This window comes from Melanotaenia boesemani, chromosome 23, assembly GCF_017639745.1.
Source record: "Melanotaenia boesemani isolate fMelBoe1 chromosome 23, fMelBoe1.pri, whole genome shotgun sequence".
Taxonomy (NCBI): Eukaryota; Metazoa; Chordata; class Actinopteri; order Atheriniformes; family Melanotaeniidae; genus Melanotaenia; species Melanotaenia boesemani.
In genome coordinates, this window is record NC_055704.1 from 22,653,592 (window position 1) to 22,671,806 (window position 18,215).

Genomic DNA, 18,215 nt, shown 5'->3' on the forward strand with positions numbered 1-18,215 from the left:
TGGAAGTATCTAGTTGACGAGAAGTTGTCCTGTGACACTAATGTCCTTAACTTGAAACTTTATAAAAGACTGGCTCTGTGGTCGCTATGCACTCCATGGATTACACAAAAGGTCACACATCCAGATTTCTATAACCAATTATCAAAAATGAGAAATCAGGCCAAAGGAAATAGTCTTTCAGCTGTGTTGATCACATTCCTGTGATTATGTGGGCGAGGGAACTTTCCCATACATTTCATAAAGGAGTAAGAAGGAAAAACAGTGGCAGCAGCAATGGAGTGATTCCTTTACAAAAACGTGATTCATGGATTTCTGATAGATCTAAAAACTCCTTCATTAGATTTATGAGTAATTTTCACTTCAGGATGTTGATTCAGCTGTTCTCCTAATCATCAGTAGCAGCTTACTTTGACCTCTATTGGTGAAACGAGGTGATATCAAGAGTCAAAGATGAGACCAAAATTACATTTCCAGAGGTAGAAAGTGGCAGAATTACTGAAAGAGACAGGGAAATCATTTTGTTGGGATAAGGGAGAATAAAAGGAAAGAAATGATGACCAAAAAAAAGAAAAGAAATGGGGGAAACCGATGCGGAACAGTTAACACTATAAATCCAAACCATTCACAATACTTCCTATCCACTTCACTGGCTTTATCACTGCTCTCAAGTCATACTCCCCCACTCTCCAGCACTCCCTCACTCCCTCTCTCTCTCTCAGCTGCTCTCCCTCCCCTCCCTTCCTGTGGATGGTGTAGCTCTCTCGCAGTCTGGTGGAGCTGCACATAAGGATTAGTGTTGCTGTGAGTGTCTGCTCAAAGGGAAGAAGCCAGAGGACAGAAAGAGATAAAAAAATTTATCTAAGAAAAGGATAGCCTTGCTGTAGTGGGTAAGTGCTCTGATTCACCTTTACACAGCCTCTACATCTCATCACAGTCGCACCAAGCTTAGGCACTGCTGAGCCTTCACCTGGGGGAGGACAGATAAGGGACTATATAGCCTGGACCTCCACACGGGGAGCCATGTGAGCGACACCTTTCCACCGACTTCACACTACAGAACTCCCCCAGCTGTCTGCAGTCTGTTCTGGGGAGCACAACCAGGATTTCCCTTCTTCTCTCTGGAACGTCTACATTCAGGGTTTGTGTGGAGGGACTCTCCAGGCTCGGTGTACCTCAGCTGAGGACACTCATCTCAGGTTCGGGCTGTGAGTGCCCCCTGGTCTGGAGACCAGTCAGCAGCACTCCAGCACCATGGATTACCTGCTTGGGATTGTAGTGCTGCTGTGCGGGGCGGTGCAGCCGGGAAGAGGAGTTGAGCCCAAGCACAACGTCCCCAGACTAAGGCTGTCATACAAGGGTAAGTCCATTCTCTGTCTCCCTGACTCCAGGTTATATAGAGTTACTCTGGTAGCCGGTGCTTTTAAACCAGTCTAGTTTATTTTTCTTGCCCATGGGTGCTTTTCTATGCTTTTCTTTTTATCCATTCTTTGTCGTATTGAGAATCCTTTCTTCCTCCTTTATCTCACTGAGTCTATTTCTGCCTCTGTGTTTCTTCCACTCTTCTCTGTTGGTCAGCATCTAACTCTACTCTTTTCTTAACATCCTCTCCCCATTAACTAGCTCCTTCCCTCACACTGCCTGTCTCTTAGAATTCACTATTCTCTACACAAATAGACTAATTGTTTCCATATGTTGTGAAAGGGCTCCTGACTGAAGTTAAATGAATATTATTGGCCCTTGTATCAATTTTCCCCCTGTTCTGTCCCCCTTTGCTAGTACTGTACAGCCCTGTTAAGTGCTCTAAACAGGCAGCAAAGCCTCTGTTTTAATGGCTTCTGTCCCAAAACCTCCAAAAAAAAGAGGGGGTCTGCTTCTGTAATGACACAGAGCCCTTCTTCATTTATTCTCTGGTCTGTGCAGGTTTCTTGATTTCTTATCTTAAATGGATCTAACAGCTGGAGAGTCTAAAATGCATATTTTCTGGTAATGCTGGAGAGTGTGCAGAAGTTTCCTTTTTTTCCCTTTTAATTGTGCACGTGTAAGTTTTTGACGTATTTAGCAAACATGTTATTCTCTCTCCTTCTGTGTTATTTTGAGGGGAGACTGCGGAGCGCCGGTTCTTCCTCTCCTCCTCCCTCTTTCTCTTTCTCCGTCTCGTCTCCTCTCTCACACCCTACACTAAATCAGGCTCTTTGTAATAGCAGACTTTTCATCTTGGCCAGAAATAACTGGCAACATTTTTGCCATATTTTGGGATTTTTTTTTTTTAACTGAAAGTATATAGCTCAGAGTGTGGTCTCTCAATTCTTTATTTTCGTCCCGTTCACCAAATCACGCCCTCTTGAAAATTTATGAACAGGCTGATTTGCGGTCGAAAGTCTACTTGTGCTTGTTTGATTGTGACCCAAAGCTTTGGTTCCTTAGACCATTTTAATTCATATTGAAAGAGAATCAAATGATTGTCTTAAACAAGGAGTGTATATGATTGTCACCAATTCATTCTCTATCTTTAGACAAGACATTTAGCATAACTTATAGTTAGAGGCCTGCTATATTCTTTAGCTGGAGGGAAAGTTGTAATTTTGAGGGTAGTATATTTTCCTTTATTACCCTCTCAGCTTCCAAATAAGTAGGACTGTATTTTCTCAACGTAAAACAAAAATGTGACTGACCCTGACAAAATGTGACAGTGTGATAGGCATGGTGTGATAGAAAGTGTAATGACTTTTATTCACCATGTGAAGAAAATAAAGCAGGAAACAATCATAGTTGAACTTACCTGCTGCAAGTCATGTATCCCATGGGCTCCATCATGTCAGCTCACACGGAACAAAGCTTTTAGGCACGATGGGAAAATGTCATCCCCTCTTCACGCAGCCATCTGTTTAAAGAATGTGAATATAGTTCCCTCCTGCCCCCTTTTGTGATCCTCTCCGCCGTTCAGTCTGACAAGTGAACACGGTGCTGACAACAGTGCCAGACAACAGATATGTCATCTAGCATCAAAGTGTGTATTGACTGACTGTACGAGTGATGGATGTGCATCGTTAAACGGAGAGAGCAGGTCTGCTTGCAAATAGCATCCTGCCTCAATAGATGTACTTTACTGATCTTTTTTTTTTTCTATTTTTGCAAAAAGTACATGTTGTTTGTGTTTCTGTGTGTGTTTTTGTGCGTGTCTGTGCAAATGTTCTTGCTACGTCTCAGTGTGAGGACTCAACACCCTCTCTTGTGATTTCATCCCCCTAGACTGTAAGTGGTGTCTTGGCATGTGTGTGTATGTGTGTGTTTTAGCGCAGGAAAAATGTGTCAGGCCTTGCGTGTCCTCATATAATTAGACACCTGGTTTTGTGCACGTGCTCGTGTGTGAGCTCACAAATCGAAATCTTTTAGTGTGCTGGTTATTGTCTTGTGCTTTTATTTGTATGAACATGAACGTTGGGCGTAAAAAGGCCTGAGAAGGGATCATATGTCACTTTCTTTGTGTCCCGATGCTGGCTGGTGTCTCTTGTATTGGACCCACAGGTGTTTGAAGGCTGTCTGGATGTCTGTCAGGAGACAATGCTCAGTTAACGCCCACATTGTGGAGGATGGTGGCAGTGATGACGAAAGGGACGAGATTTGCTTTAATGAAGGATAAGCTGGCACATATACAGTAGATGACGCAAAAGGAAGGGAGGATGGTTGTTAAGTGAAGTGTCACTCATCCCCTCTCCCTGTGCGTAGACAGCATAGTAATTAAGTCAAATAAACAACAGGGAGGAATCCTCCTGGGAAGGACAGTCAAACAAGCAAATCTCCAGAGTGGGGTCCTGAAGTGGGGCCATCACAATCTGACTCCCAGGACGCTCTCAACAGCTAGCAGGGCCTGTGATTTTGGGTCAGTCAGATAAACACAGAGCATGCAGGCAGAGTCCCATGAAATCATTCTCAAATGAGAGCCGATGACAAGCCCACAAGGGACCGATATTCAGAAAGAAGTGAGCGATTTTTCTGGAGAGGACAGCCAAATGACTGCAGAGTGAGCAGTTTGCTACAGAGAATGACTTAGAAATGGAGACAGGTAGATAAAATGACCTCTCATGGGACAGCTGGCAGAGCAAGTGGAGAGTAAATGATTTCCCAGTTGGGTCAGTTAGACATTCAGCTAAAAGGTTGCGGCTTCAAGCGGGACAGAGACATGATCACAAGGGTTAATGATTTTCTCTTCTCCTTGAGACTGAAATGGTGCTTAGTTATCTCACCTTGACTAATATACATGAAGGTATAATGAAAGTTTAGTGAAAAACTGGTGGAAATTTCTGTGTAATGAGACTTTAAAAACTCAGAGGGGACTGACTTCCTACTAAAAGTGAGTTACCATCCTAAAGAATTGATCCCATCACATTGAAACGGTCACCACTACACTGGAACAATGCAGCACAACAGTATTACTCATATGAATTACATGGTTGATGATATACTCTCATGGATCAATGCATACCTGCACACAATCACATTCTTGAGCACAAATCAATGAACGACACTCTCACATGTGGCGTAAGTAGCCATCAGGAGTAACACTGACCCCTAAAGGTCAATACATGCACATACATCTCATAGCCATGCAAAAAGTAAAGGGGAACATGTGGGAAATTACTAAACTTGACCCTGTTTGTGTATGCAAACATAGACTGAGAAAGAAACAAGGAATCTGGAACTAGCCTTCAAAATAGATACTTGGTGTTGAACCACATTCAGAGCAGTCTGGACTGAGCCCCATAATAAGACTGTGTGTATACATGTGTGTGTGGGTGGGTGTGCCTGCTTGCGTATGAAAATATGTGGAATTTGTATGCTTATGGGTGTTTACATGTGTGTTGTCTAATCTGTGTGTATGTGTGGTGTTTTTTTTCTTTCTATTCATTCTTTGATATGTGAATTAGCATCCGAGTATGGTGCCTGCAGTTCCTCTCTGCCCTGTGTGTCCGTTCTGCGGGCTGCGGCTGACAGAGCGGATGTAGATAATTACAAGGTGTTCTCCCAGCGTGCCAACTTTGGAGATATCTGCCTCCATCTTTCTCATAGTTCTTTTCTTCCTCTCCCTCTCCTGCAGCTCGATCGCTTCTCAAGGAACCACAACACCGCAAACCCTAAGTGCAATCTTCAAGCAGACTGTGTACGTGTGTGTCTTCTTTTCCCGTCCCTTTGATTGCAGCTCACTTGATACATATCTTTTTTTTTTTTTTTGTCTATCCTCCTTTTCAACTCTATTTACCCATACACAAACCAAACCACCCTCATCTTTGCTCCCACGCAGAAACATTTCTATACATGTAGTAAAAACCGATGTTTTGCCGTTGCCTCCCTTTCAAATGTGCCCCCATGTTGAACTTGAATGTAATCCATTTCCTTGCCCAGGCTCACAAACTTAACCACAGAGTTTGTTAAGCTCCCACCACCCGAGTCCGCAAGTTGAAAGATGGTGGAATGAATTTGTGCAAGTGTGTATTTGTGCTAACGCTCATTGCCCCACAGATAATTGTGCAATGACACAGCTCTGCTTGCAAAACCTAAAGCTATTCATCAAAGGCGTTGAAAATCTGTCTCTTGTTTTCATTGCAAACTGCAACTAAAAGTGTATTATCGTTCCTCCTCATGGAACTTGTGAGTTGTATGACCTTTGCTTTGCGTGTCTGTGGTTTCCTCTTCGAGATGTATTTTGGAATGCAACATATTTCCCTCCGCCTGCTTCCAAAATGTTCAAATTAAACGCCATGATTTGCTTTGGGAAAATTTTTGTTTTAAACAAAAATGATCAGAGTCGAAATGCCACAGTAGGAAGCAGTGTCAGCGCAGTTCGTGTTTGTTCAGCGATAACTGTGTGCGCATTGCAACTGTATATGTTCAAACTACATTTTTCTATGTGTGTACTTAGTCGTTTGTATGGGCATGCTCACTGGGCATGCTATCCAGTGTCTTTGCATCTGTGTTTGGGACTTGAGGCTTGAGTTACAGCCTGGTGCAGATTGCAAGTACCACGGTATGAATGGGTCTCACCACCTGCTAAGTCTTGTCAGTCAGATGGAGAAAGGGTGCACCGTTCAATCTGAGCCGAGTCGTGTTACAAATCATGGAGACATCTCTGCAGAAAGACAGACAGAAGGACTGACAGACAACAGAAAATGACCAAAAGTAGCACGCCATTTTCTTGTTTTGTTTAAAAAGGATTTTCTGTAATTTAGTGTAATTACAGACAATCCCAGTGGTTTTAATCCAACTCTTCCATAATGTTAGTGTTGTAAATGTCACAATCAGCCAACTTCAAATATCATTGCCTTAAAATCTGAGTAATTTATGGCTCAATTTGTTGTGAAATGTTTGGTCTTTCCCTCAGCAATTTTTATTTTCTGTCAACAAAACAAAAGAGAAAAAAACAACAAGTGTATAGTGTGATATAGCACAGAGAAATTATGGTTACTTGCAAATGAATTTAATAAAAAGCACATTGTATTCATACAATCTACAAGCAACCTTAAAATAAGATCTTGGAATGTGCGTTTTGGTCGGTGGATTTGTCTTCAAGTGGCTCTTTCGCTTCAGTGTGTTTGCTGTCACACTTTGCCTGGGTTACATTCAGATCTCTAGGCTCGCCTCATTAATTTGTAATAAAATGGCAGAGCTGACATTCAGCTACACCGTACAGCTGACAGGCTGCACTAACAGGCACTGGCTCCAGACATGACCACGACAACCACAGCCTGGTTCCTCTCAAACTCCATCCATCAAAACTGCCTAGTGATACTGCTATCTTCCTCTCTCTGCAGGAGTGATACTGTGATTTGTTAGTGTGTGTGTGTACCTGGACGCACACATCCCATTTTGCCTGTTTATTCAAACTGAACGAGTTCACATCGGTCATTTTATTTGCATGCAAAAGGGAATTTGTATGTGTGTTTTTTCTTAGAGGCAACTAAAGCCAGAGAAACAGAGCAGCCTGGTTGTACCACGAGCATTTAGTGGTGTGTGAGTGGGCTATCTGCGGCAGGCACAGCCAGGCCTCGAGCCGTCTGTGGTCGCTCTGCTGGTCTGTGGTCCCGGCGTCCAATGACAGGGGGAGACACACACTAATGAAATGGTTCCATATTTGACCGCTTTTGTATTGTGAGAGCATTTTTCATGTGTGCTCATGTTACCGCTTGTAGTGTGCTGTCATTATCCATGATTTTAAGTTTTTTTTTTTTTTGCCTTTATCTTTTAGTTTGTTACTCTTTCTGTTCTTCACATCCTGTCAAATAGTCCAGAAAAGTGTGCTCTTGGCACTGTATCCCTCCTTACTCATCGGGGAAACAGGAATGCCGTGAGAGCACAACAAAATCAAGCATTTTGAGTTGGATCAGTAAGATTCGGGGTGTTGTCATGTTTTCCCTGTTAGCCCCAATGATACATGGACTCGCACTGAGTCATAGTTACAACACAGAATATGTTATTAATGGCTATGATTCACTCTAGAATAAAGCTTTAGTTGCAGCTTTAGTTGAGAGACTTTTTCATCACACACTTGTTATTTTAGATTAAAACACTCAGGAGATCCTTTCAGTCGTAGAGTTCATGGCAACACATGCTGCTACGTTGGAGCGTTTCCTGTCAGAGCTGTCGCTCATCCGCACCTGAATGAGAACTCCAATGGCCCAGGTTGTGTTGTACAAATGGTCACCATGGAAACCAACCCACACCTGCTTCTGTGCTTAGAGAGAAACAGAGAGAGGAGGTGAACTTTTGAGGCATGTGTGGGTATCCTTGAGCTTAAGATAATATTTGAACACTTTGTTAAGGAAAGCTCTCAGCAGATTTCCATAGGCCGGCCGTCTGGTCTTTTTTACCTCACACCTGCGTTTTGTGGCCGTGGCCGTCATGGGAGCAGCGAAATGCACACTGTGCCACACACAGAGAAAAAAAAGAAAGCATTAGAGGGAGAAACTAAACCACTGGGCATGTCACCACAGTTGTGTTTGCTTTCGGAAACGAGCCTTAGACTTTGAGAGCTGTGCAGTTGGCTGCTCAAGTTTACTTATTTATTTTTATTTTTATTTTTTTTGTGCTTCTATTTTCCACAATTTTTCTTCCCCCTCGCATTAGTAAATTATAAGTTGAGCAAAACACAACCTCTATGCTCCAACAAACCACAGGATCCAAAAACTGTCGTAGAACAGAAAAACAAGCAAGTAAAACGTGTCATTCAGATGCCTTCTTAGCACACTGAGAACTCCTCTGCTTGTTGAGTGTTCGCTGTATATATAAGCAAGAGAAACACTCAAAGAGAGCTGCAATAATTTAATGGAATATTTTCTATCTGTTGAATCTCAGTCAAGTGTTTTCCGCTGTGAGGCTTTTATGTCTCACGTCACTCAAAGGCACACTTGCACAGCTGCACATACGCACGTTCAGATAAACATAATTTAATGCCCTGTCGCCTTTCTTTCACGCAATTTCATTATTCTGCTATTGCGTGGCATGTAGGCGTCTAAAATGCCTGCCTGTTAGGAGAATGGGGGAGTGAAGGGTACTTCATAGACAACTGCACTTGAATTTTGAATGTAGTTTTTTTTTTTCCTCCTCAAAGCTTTGTGAGACAAGAGCGGCTTATTTTCCATAATGGAGTGTGACAGAGGGACTAATGGTAATTTATGTGAATGAATTTCTTGTATTTGCTGGTTTCAAGCTGTATGCTTGCAAATATTATGTGTGCATGAGGAGAGCTTGAAAACAATAGCAGCCATGGCTAAAATCTTAGTCAGTAGATAACCTAAAGGTATTAAGATATTACACTCCTTTCAATATTTTACTTAAGATTACTGTGTTGCTTTTAATATAAGAGTGTAAAGGAAGCTTAAGCTCCTGGATGACTTTGACTAAGCTTTTTGACTCCTTTACAGTCATTATTTAAAAAGGCCAGGTGAAGCAAATTTCAAAGCTTTATAAATACCCTGACTCCATGAACTTTGTCCCCACGGTAACCAGTCCCGGACTGCACGAAGCAGCTGCCTATCACAAACAGGAGACTGTCTTCTTTAGGAGAAGATAGGAAAGCATTTAGATTTTGTTTGCAGAAGACTTTGAATGTATAGGTGGTGTAGTTTTTTTTTACCAGGTACCCACACCTGTGCAAATATGACAGTCATGGATGAATCATCACACGCAAACATTTCCTGAATCCTCACCACAACCAGAATGTTACATTTATTAATGAATATCTCAACAAGCCCAGTCTCTTTATTTATTTATTTATTTATTTTTTATGAAGTGTTGTGGTTTGATGACTATCAAATCCAATGTTTTGGCTCCAGTGAGTAAAGTTATGTTGGGGGAAAATAAAGCAGTGTAAAATTTCATGAAAGAACACCACTGCAGCTGTTAAGTATGGGTCTATCACAGTTTGGATCTATCACGTGTGATGCAGCCAGCAACAGAGGAAACAATGATAAAAAAAAAAATAGGATTTATCTCAGAAAACATCAAACCAACGTTACCATAGCAGAAGATGAGAAGGAGATGGCTTTTAGATCAGGACAATGGTCCAAAATAAACTTCAAAGTTTAGTGGACAAACTCAAAAGGCGGAAGTTGAAGGCTTTGTTACTTCCCACATGTGTCTACTACAGTAACCTAAATAGATGACAATTATAATACATATTTCTCCTCAGCGGTTGCTTTATAACATTGAAGAATTGTTCTTATTATAACTTAAAATTTCACCAGCATGACCATACTTTTGCATAACCACTTTGTAGCATGTCACCTTTAATCTCGGTGAACAAACTGAACCAAACTACTGTGCTCACAGAATCTTGTATGCATAAAGGTGTGAATACATTTTTCGCATCTTCACATGCATGCCTTTGTACATCTGACAGTGTGTGAATAAGAGAAAGCAGACAGAGGATGTGTGTAATGACAGAAAGATGGAAGTCGAGACTGAAGAGAACTAAGTGCATGTGTGTGAATCTGTTTGAAGTGAGCGAAATACATATATGTGTTTAAATACATCTGTGTCTGGTGTAAGCAGACTGTGTGTGGTTAAAGGGGCACGTGGCTTGTGTATGGACACATATTCATAAGAGGGGTTGTGTGTCTATCCATGTGTGTGTTGGAGGGTCCAGGGGCCAGGGACTGTGTTCGGGGTGAAAGCTGCTGAGTGTGCTCACTGTTCTACTAGTTCATGCTGCATAAGCAAAAACTTTTATTGGATTACAAGACATGTGTTTGTGTGTGTGTTCAGTTAGAACAAGTGCAGTGTGCACATTGGACTCAATATTAATATATGTATGGAGGTCTTAAGGTGTGGTGTTTGCATTTCAAAAAAGCCTTGATTCATGTTGAACTTACTTTTTCTGTATATACATACATATATATAATTAAAATTTAAAATTTTTTATTGATATTAATTACAGCTTACAAAGTAATTAATCATGGTTAATTACTATTACTGTATTGTATCAACAGTAAGAGTAAGCAAATGCTCATTTGGGGTTTTCTTTGGTGTTTTTACATTACATGATCACTTTAGTTGTAACAATAAGTTAAATATTACATAAAATTAAGACCTTAAAAAGCATAGATCATTTGTGCCCCCCTTTTCCTGGTCAGTGCCCCTGCATGGCCCGCCATCAAAACTTTTCTAGACCCGCCCCTGCATGAAGTATAAATGCTTTCTGCCACCTGTCAGCTACTTTGTTAGTGAAGGGTCCTGCTGTGATTTGTTCATAATTTCTCTCACCACAATCATGGTCCATAAATGATCAAACTTTTGCCTCCAACATCTGTACAGCAACAAGGATTTAGAGAAGACACCCCTTCCTTGTTTTTGGCTGTTTTACTCTCACTAGATATCTGAACCTGATCAGTCTTCACAGATGTGTGCATGGCTGTCTGATGACTAGTAGATTTTACAGCTGTTTCACTAGCAAACCTCATTAAAACTGAAAAGTAATATGAAATAATGGGAAACTGTATCTAATTGAAATATGTTGCCGAACTGACATGAAAGCATGTTTACGTCTTCTCAATGAGCAGCGCTTCCGCAGGCCCCTCCCCCATCCAAAAGCACTTCCAGCTGCAGTCAGAACAGGAGACGTTCACCTCTGCTCCAGGACCAGACTGAAAATAACACGCAAAGCTGATGCTGGCGAATCCCGGCCTGGCTTACCATCAGATAATAATGCCTATCAATGAAGAGCACTGTAACATGTAGACTCTTCATCAGAGAACAGCTGGAGATGTCAGTTAAATAACTTAAAAAGACACTTCAACTTTAGGTCTGTTAATTTTAGGCCAGAGATATTTTCTATTTCTTTATCTACTGTTTGGAACTGAAATGAAATTCAATGCTTTTTTCCAGACATTACTAGAGCCTTAGTTAACAATATTAATTCTATGTCCTTTATTTGATTCAGTTGTCCACTAAAATCCATTTAAATAAAAAAAGATGCTTTTTGAGGCATATATATATAAATATATATATATATATATATATATATATATATATATATATATATATATGTATATATATATATATATATATGTGTGTGTGTGTGTGTGTGTATGTGTGTGTGTATGTGTGTGTGTGTCATTTGTCTTCACTGAATGTATATCTGCATGTCCTTTGCTGCCTAGTTACTATATTTTGTATATTTTCTATGAGCTGTGTGCTGTCCTGTGCTCCCATTTCCAAACAAGCGTGTCTGTGTTTAGGTTGGAGGTCCTGAGGTGCTCATGCCCCAGTTCCTCCTATTTTCCAAACCACAGCAGATTCCAGCCCAGATAAAGCCTCTTTATGTTTTCATGTGCACAAGCCGCCTTGTCTTTGTCAAAGATCACCACATGTTAAAAGATGCATGTCTGTTATTTTTTTTCTCTCTTTTTATTTTATTTTTTAACTTTGGCCCATTTAGAGGAAACATCTCATGACAGAAAGATTTTGAAACCATCTGCTAGACTCATCTTGCATTTAAATCATAAGGGTAATCACATGTAAATCTAAAAAGGCAGGGAATACAATTTAAGAAAGAGAAAACTTCTTTTTGCCTTGTGTTTTTTTTTTCATTTCTCATTGACCATTTGTCTTTATGTCTCAGTGTCTTTTTTTATTTTTGCTATCATTTACATATCCCCAAATTGTTTACTTTTAATTTTGCTCCCATCTTTATGCCCAGATTGGCTTTCTGCCATGTCCATTCCACTTTTTCATTACAGAAACACAAGTAGACCTCCTGGCATTCTGTCAACTGGAAATCACATTTCCTTACTTGCTTCTTGAACTAATTTCCTGATCCTGCTGCGACACATCTTATTGGGAAACTAAGAGCAGACATCTATCTGTTAGCTGCCATGAGGTTACAAAGCACCTCTGAAGACACCTCTTAAAGTGCAACTTGCAGGTTAGCGATCACAAAGCCACCTCCACAGCTACATGGCATGAGGGAGGTAGAGCAGAAAGGTTTGAAAGAGAAAGAGAAAAATAGGGACCAGCACAGGATGTTGCAAGCCACGTATATAGAAAATTTTAACATTCTTACACAAGAAACAGCAAAGCCTTATGACTTTGGACCCCATGGGCATTAATGAAATAATGAAAATTTTAATTTATGGCTTGATGGAAACCAAAAAGAACTGCTGCTTAGCTAGTGACATCATCTAATTATTGTTAATGTCCAGATTGCCATCACATATCAAAGGATAATAAAAAATAGAGGTGGTTGTTATTGGAGTGCTAAAAAGGGAGCAGAGAACAGAGGTGTGCAAGCATGAGCTGGAGTTATTAACCATATTACACAATGCATAAAACAACAAAACCAAATTTTATGAGAAAATTGAGAGAATCTAGTAGAATTAAATAAATAAGACTTACAGTGCTGGTCCCCATTTCTATTGGAAACTGTCACTGTACTTCTCCATTTCTTACAATGGTGTCCTAGCAGCCAAATTCAGATGGAGACATACAGTAGAAACAGCTGCATCATGGATCTACTGTTAGTCTCATCAGGTTCTGCCAGCTTCTACATCCCATCTGGAAGTACATAAAATTTCTAGATAAATAATCCGGCTTTCTAAAGTGAACACAACACACAGTTTCATTTGTTGTTACAGAAGCGTCAAGTCTTGCTCTTCGCCTGTCCATCAAGTTGAGAAATCCAGCATTGTTAGCTAGCTTTCATTTTGTTCAACCAGAGAAAAAATATTTTTTTGGAGCACTGCTCTTTTAACACTTTTTTTCCCCTAAATTTCACCTTTTATGTTTCTTGAAATACATTAAAATCAGCAACATTTACATTTGCACAAACTGTTGTTTACATACTTTACTAATATATGCTGCACTGTGACATTAAATTCATTGTCACTGTAATCTGAGCATTGTGAAGTAGCATTCCAGTTGTAGCAGTTATGGAGTGACTGTCGATGTGAAAAGCAGGATGTCAGTGTAGAAGAAATGGTCAGTGAAGAAAAGATACCTACACACACACTGAATCCCACACACATACGCTCAACCCATCTGTGGTACATTACAAATTCTCACACAAACTCTCGACCACAGACCTCCATTCATGCCCACATCCACCCACTCCATTTCCTTAGCCTTAAAGCAAAATCCAACTGATGTAGATGAGCTGCAACCATCTTTATTAGGTGACGACCACTCCTTCTCACAGCCCTCATCCACCCCACTGGTACTCGTACACAGAAATGGTTGACACCCCACTTCCTCAGGGTTCCCTTCAATCATTTCCTTCTTTTATGTGGACACAGATGTCCAAGATCTTACACACTGTGAGTGGGCGCAGATGGCTCCTATAGCAGCCCGTCAATCAGAGCTTTGTAGGGAGAGCAGGGAGATCACAATCCCCTGGACGGCCCACTTGCATGTGTGTGCGTTGTGCATATATATATGTATATATATATATATATATATATATATATATATATATATATACACACACACACATATTTTCTGTGTGCTTGCTTGTGAAAATTTCTTTATCTTGTGCCTGTGTGAATATATGACTCTGATGATGACTGATGATGATGTCTGAACTGAGGCTGATGCATCAGTGTACTTTACTTGTGTTGCACATTGAAAGCACATGTTTTCCCCCAACCTTTTTCAAACTTAAAATAGGAGATGGAACAAGTCTAAAAGTTACTGTAAGGAATTTGACAACAAAATCCAATTTTCAGTCAATAATAATGTGATTTTATCAACTCAGTAATTGTGTTAAATGTCATGAGTGCGGTCAAGATCGTTGTCAACCGCGGTATTTTACAACACCCACTGGGCAGGCATTATGCAAATGTTTTTCGTGGTTGTGGTGTAAAAAATGTTTTGTGGCAGACCAGTTTTTTATTTATATATGTGTCATATTCTGTGGTGGGATGGAGGGTCACTCAGTCCCCACAGAGTCCTCTCTGTATCTGGTTTGACATTGTTGAGTCTTGGAAAAAAAGCCTGGACTACAGTTGAGGCATTTCAGCAGCCATTTCCTTTGAGGGAGAGAATTACTCTTTTGGTGTGGATTTTGAGCTTTGTAACTTTTTTTTTTCCATGAAGAAAAGCTATTTAATAAACCTAAAAAAAGAGGGAAACACAATAATCCTAATGTGGATGCTTTGGAAGTTAAGTAAGTCCCTGTTTGGACATAAACACCTATTCAAATCCAACTTTCACTGATACATGAGCAAATGGATCCAAAGTTCATGGTCTAAAAAGCTGTTCATATATATATTAATATAATGTATTTTCCTGTGTCAACTGAAGTGAAGTCCCTTGTTTGTCTATTACTGTTGCTCATGTCATTGCCAAAACTCATCTTTAATAATTAAAATCTAATGGCTGTTGGAGATCTGGCTTGACTTTACCGCATATGTAAAGCATTGTGTTGGTTTGCTCTTATCCTTGTCACATATTGTTAGACGTTTTACACCCTGAATCAAACACTCTGCACAAGTACATGTGCAGTCACAGACTCATTATTGTTAATTTACATAAAAACCTATTTGCAGAAAGGTGCATACACCCACACATACTTCCTTACACAAAATGTCTCCGGTACTCCTGAATCCATATGAATTATTCAGCAAATCACACGGCTGAGCAGTCTGCACTGAGTCCCTGATTGTGACATGCTGTGTTCATTTAAAATGCCTCACGGTATATGTGACTGACATGTGCCGGTATGCAAGTGTGTGCAAATATTTGTGTGGGGATGTTGAGGAAATATAAAATTTCCTTAATTGCAATTTCTTACAACAGGTCATCATAACTGGTTATGATAATTTAGAGCTAAAAGAAAACAACACGTGTGATTCATGTATTCACTGGTACCAATTTGAAATATGCAAGTATTTTGCCTACAAAAATGATCAAATCTGTTCACCTTTTCCTTCTTCTTCTCTTCTTCCAGAGATGTTAGAGTCCAGTAACCTCATCACCTTCAATGGCTTGGCCAATAGTTCTAGCTATGACACTTTTCTATTGGATGAAGAGCGAGGGAGGCTGCTGGTCGGAGCAGAGGACCACATCTTCTCCTTTGACCTTGTCAATATCAACAGAGACAACAAACAGGTGAAGCTCAGATGTCACTTCCTCTGATAAAATTTTGGCTCTGTGTGTGAGAGCTGAATACATTGTCTTCTGCCTGCTGCTTCTGGAGTCCATTACTCCATACTTCTCTCCTACCTTTATCCCTTCCACTGTCTGGCTTGGGCTAGACACGGCTGTCCGTAATTGTATTACTCCACCTGGACTAGGTTAACAGTCTTTTTTATCTGATTTGGCCTGCTATCATAGACACACAAGACTGACACGCACTTGCCTGCAGGCTGCAGAGAGCTGCACAGGGGAATGAAAGTGCTGAAAAATGCATAGTCATTGCAAAGAGGGTGCTTGTCCCTAAATTCCTTTGCCCTAGGCTCGGAAGTGTGCTTTTTTTCTCTCTCTCCTGTCGGTCTTTTGTTGTAATCTGTGCATCATTAGAAGATAAAGGCCAAAAAGCTGTGATTCAGCAAACCTAATCTAATTACCATAAAATGAGAAATGCATATTCCTACGAGAGCAAAACTCAGCTGATCTGGAGAGGAGATAAAGTAAAGGAATAGAATGGGGACTTGTGTATTATATGGACATTATAATGCATAGACATGCATGTGCATACATTTCCAATGTGTATCGACATCTGTGTGGCCAGCAGCAAAGAAAAAAAAACTGTACTGTGTTATAGCCCAGTTTTCATATAATGACTCCCTTATTTATGACAGCTCGCACATGCACACTCATATTCTGCATGTGTGCTAATAATTCATGTGACACCAGGGGCCTCAGATGGATGACAGTGAGACTGGTCTCCGCAACAACGATTTAAAATGCTGCTTTCTTTTTATATTTGAAGGGAAAAGTGCAGCCTTATGTGGACTGTTAGATGGGAGTTGTTTTTTTTTTTTTTGCTTTCTTTAAAGCTTAAATTTAAACATGAGCTCTGTGGGGTTTTTTTTTTTCTTTTAAAAAGTGCAACATATTCAACATGTTTTAAATTTCACATTAATAAATTCTAAACAATTCTTCTGCATTTATAATGGAATTAATCTGTATGTCTTTCTAAAAGGCCATCCCTCATTAATCACATCTAGACATAAGATTGGTTTGGTGGTATTACCAAGAATTGGAAATACGACTTTAAAGTGATTAAAAGTGCTAAGATGACAAATCCAAATTTAGTCTTTCTTTCCACTGATTCACTCTGATTCACTCTGACTCACTACCTCCTGGCAACTGTGGCATTTGTCTCATAAAGCAACATGTTAGTCTTCCTTTTCACCTCCACCACCTGTAATGTGAATTTCTCTTCCTCTCTTTTGCACAGATTGCCTGGCCCGCCACTCCTTCCAAGAGGGATGAATGCAAGTGGGCAGGAAAAGACCTCGGTGTAAGTCCTCATTCACGATGGCATCATGGTTTAAACTCTTGCAGGCAGTGTTTGCCTCTTTGTAACCTAAAGAAAAGCAATATAGGTTCTCTTTCCTTTGATATGTCAGGAATTTTCAGAGAAATGTCTTAATTACACTATAGAGTAGACATACGGTAACTGTCTTTGTTCAGCAGCTCAGAAACAAAGAGGTGGGAAATGAACTCTGATAAAAGCAGTGCTCCATTGTCAGTGTTACAAGAACAATGACACAGAGGTTATTTGCTCCTCTAATATACAGTTTAATTTTGGGAGCATGTTTATGTATCTGCCTCAGAGCATGCGCTTGTGTGCATTTTAAGTGGGAGTGTATTGTTTGAATTCTTGTTATCTGGCAGTGTGTTAGCTCACATGCCCTGTTCTGCTTGAACACATATTGTATGCTACTGGCTTTGTTTGTGTGCACAATTCTGTTAGTGTATCTCATCTTTGTGTTGCTGTTTGGAAATGCCCTCTGCATGTTGTATCTGATCTCAATTTCATGGCTGGGTGAGTCTGGAGTGCAGGGCTGCAGGGTTTTAGGATTATCCAGAATTACATACATCATTTTAAATCACAGAAATGCCACTGGGGTCCATTTCAATGTCGGCTTTTGGGTTTTTGGTCAAAGTCATGACTACACATGGAGCGCTACACCTTTACTCCTCCACATGGATGAAAGAGTAGAATTACAGAAAATACGGTGATGAGGTCTTTGTGCTGCGTGCTGTGAAAATGTTTACCCTTGAAAATGAGGCGGTGAGAGCAGAGACAGAGTACTGCATCCACAGGCCTTGATTAGGACATTACTAAAGCATTCAGAGCTCTCAAAGTGATGCATTTCTCCAAACCACAATTTACAGCCATGAAGCAAATGTAACAGCTGCCCCCCGTCCCTCCCTCCAAATGCCTGAGAGCTTTATCACTCCTACTAGCAGAGTGACTGTAACATGGTCTTGGTTGTTGCATTTTGATCCACTGAACCAATAGTTCAGATTCTCAACTCTAGCTTTATGTTGAACTGTCTGATGTCATTTCTGATCGGCTGCCCAGCTATTACGAACAAAACATAATAATCCAATAATTATCCTACATTTCAAGTCCATATTCTGGAGTCAAACAGCAAACCCAAATTTTATTCCAAATTCACTCAACTTACTCAGATATGTACAAATCTGTCCACCCATTTCTCTGATGGAGAGACAACATTAATGCCCATTCCAAAGAGTGATTAATTTGATCCAAT

The 18,215-nt window shown here is 40.3% G+C and overlaps 1 protein-coding gene across 1 annotated transcript in view; it reads left to right on the forward strand.

Moving 5' to 3' along the window:
- Positions 1-782: 782 nt before the first annotated feature.
- Positions 783-18,215, forward strand: part of sema3aa (sema domain, immunoglobulin domain (Ig), short basic domain, secreted, (semaphorin) 3Aa) — a 33,567-nt gene continuing 16,134 nt past the window's right edge. Inside the window, exons 1-3 of the mRNA XM_041977453.1 lie at positions 783-1,357; positions 15,434-15,594; positions 16,889-16,951. Of these exons, the coding sequence (XP_041833387.1) occupies positions 1,252-1,357; positions 15,434-15,594; positions 16,889-16,951 (330 nt within the window). The 5' untranslated portion in view covers positions 783-1,251. The remainder of the gene's footprint in view (positions 1,358-15,433; positions 15,595-16,888; positions 16,952-18,215) is intronic.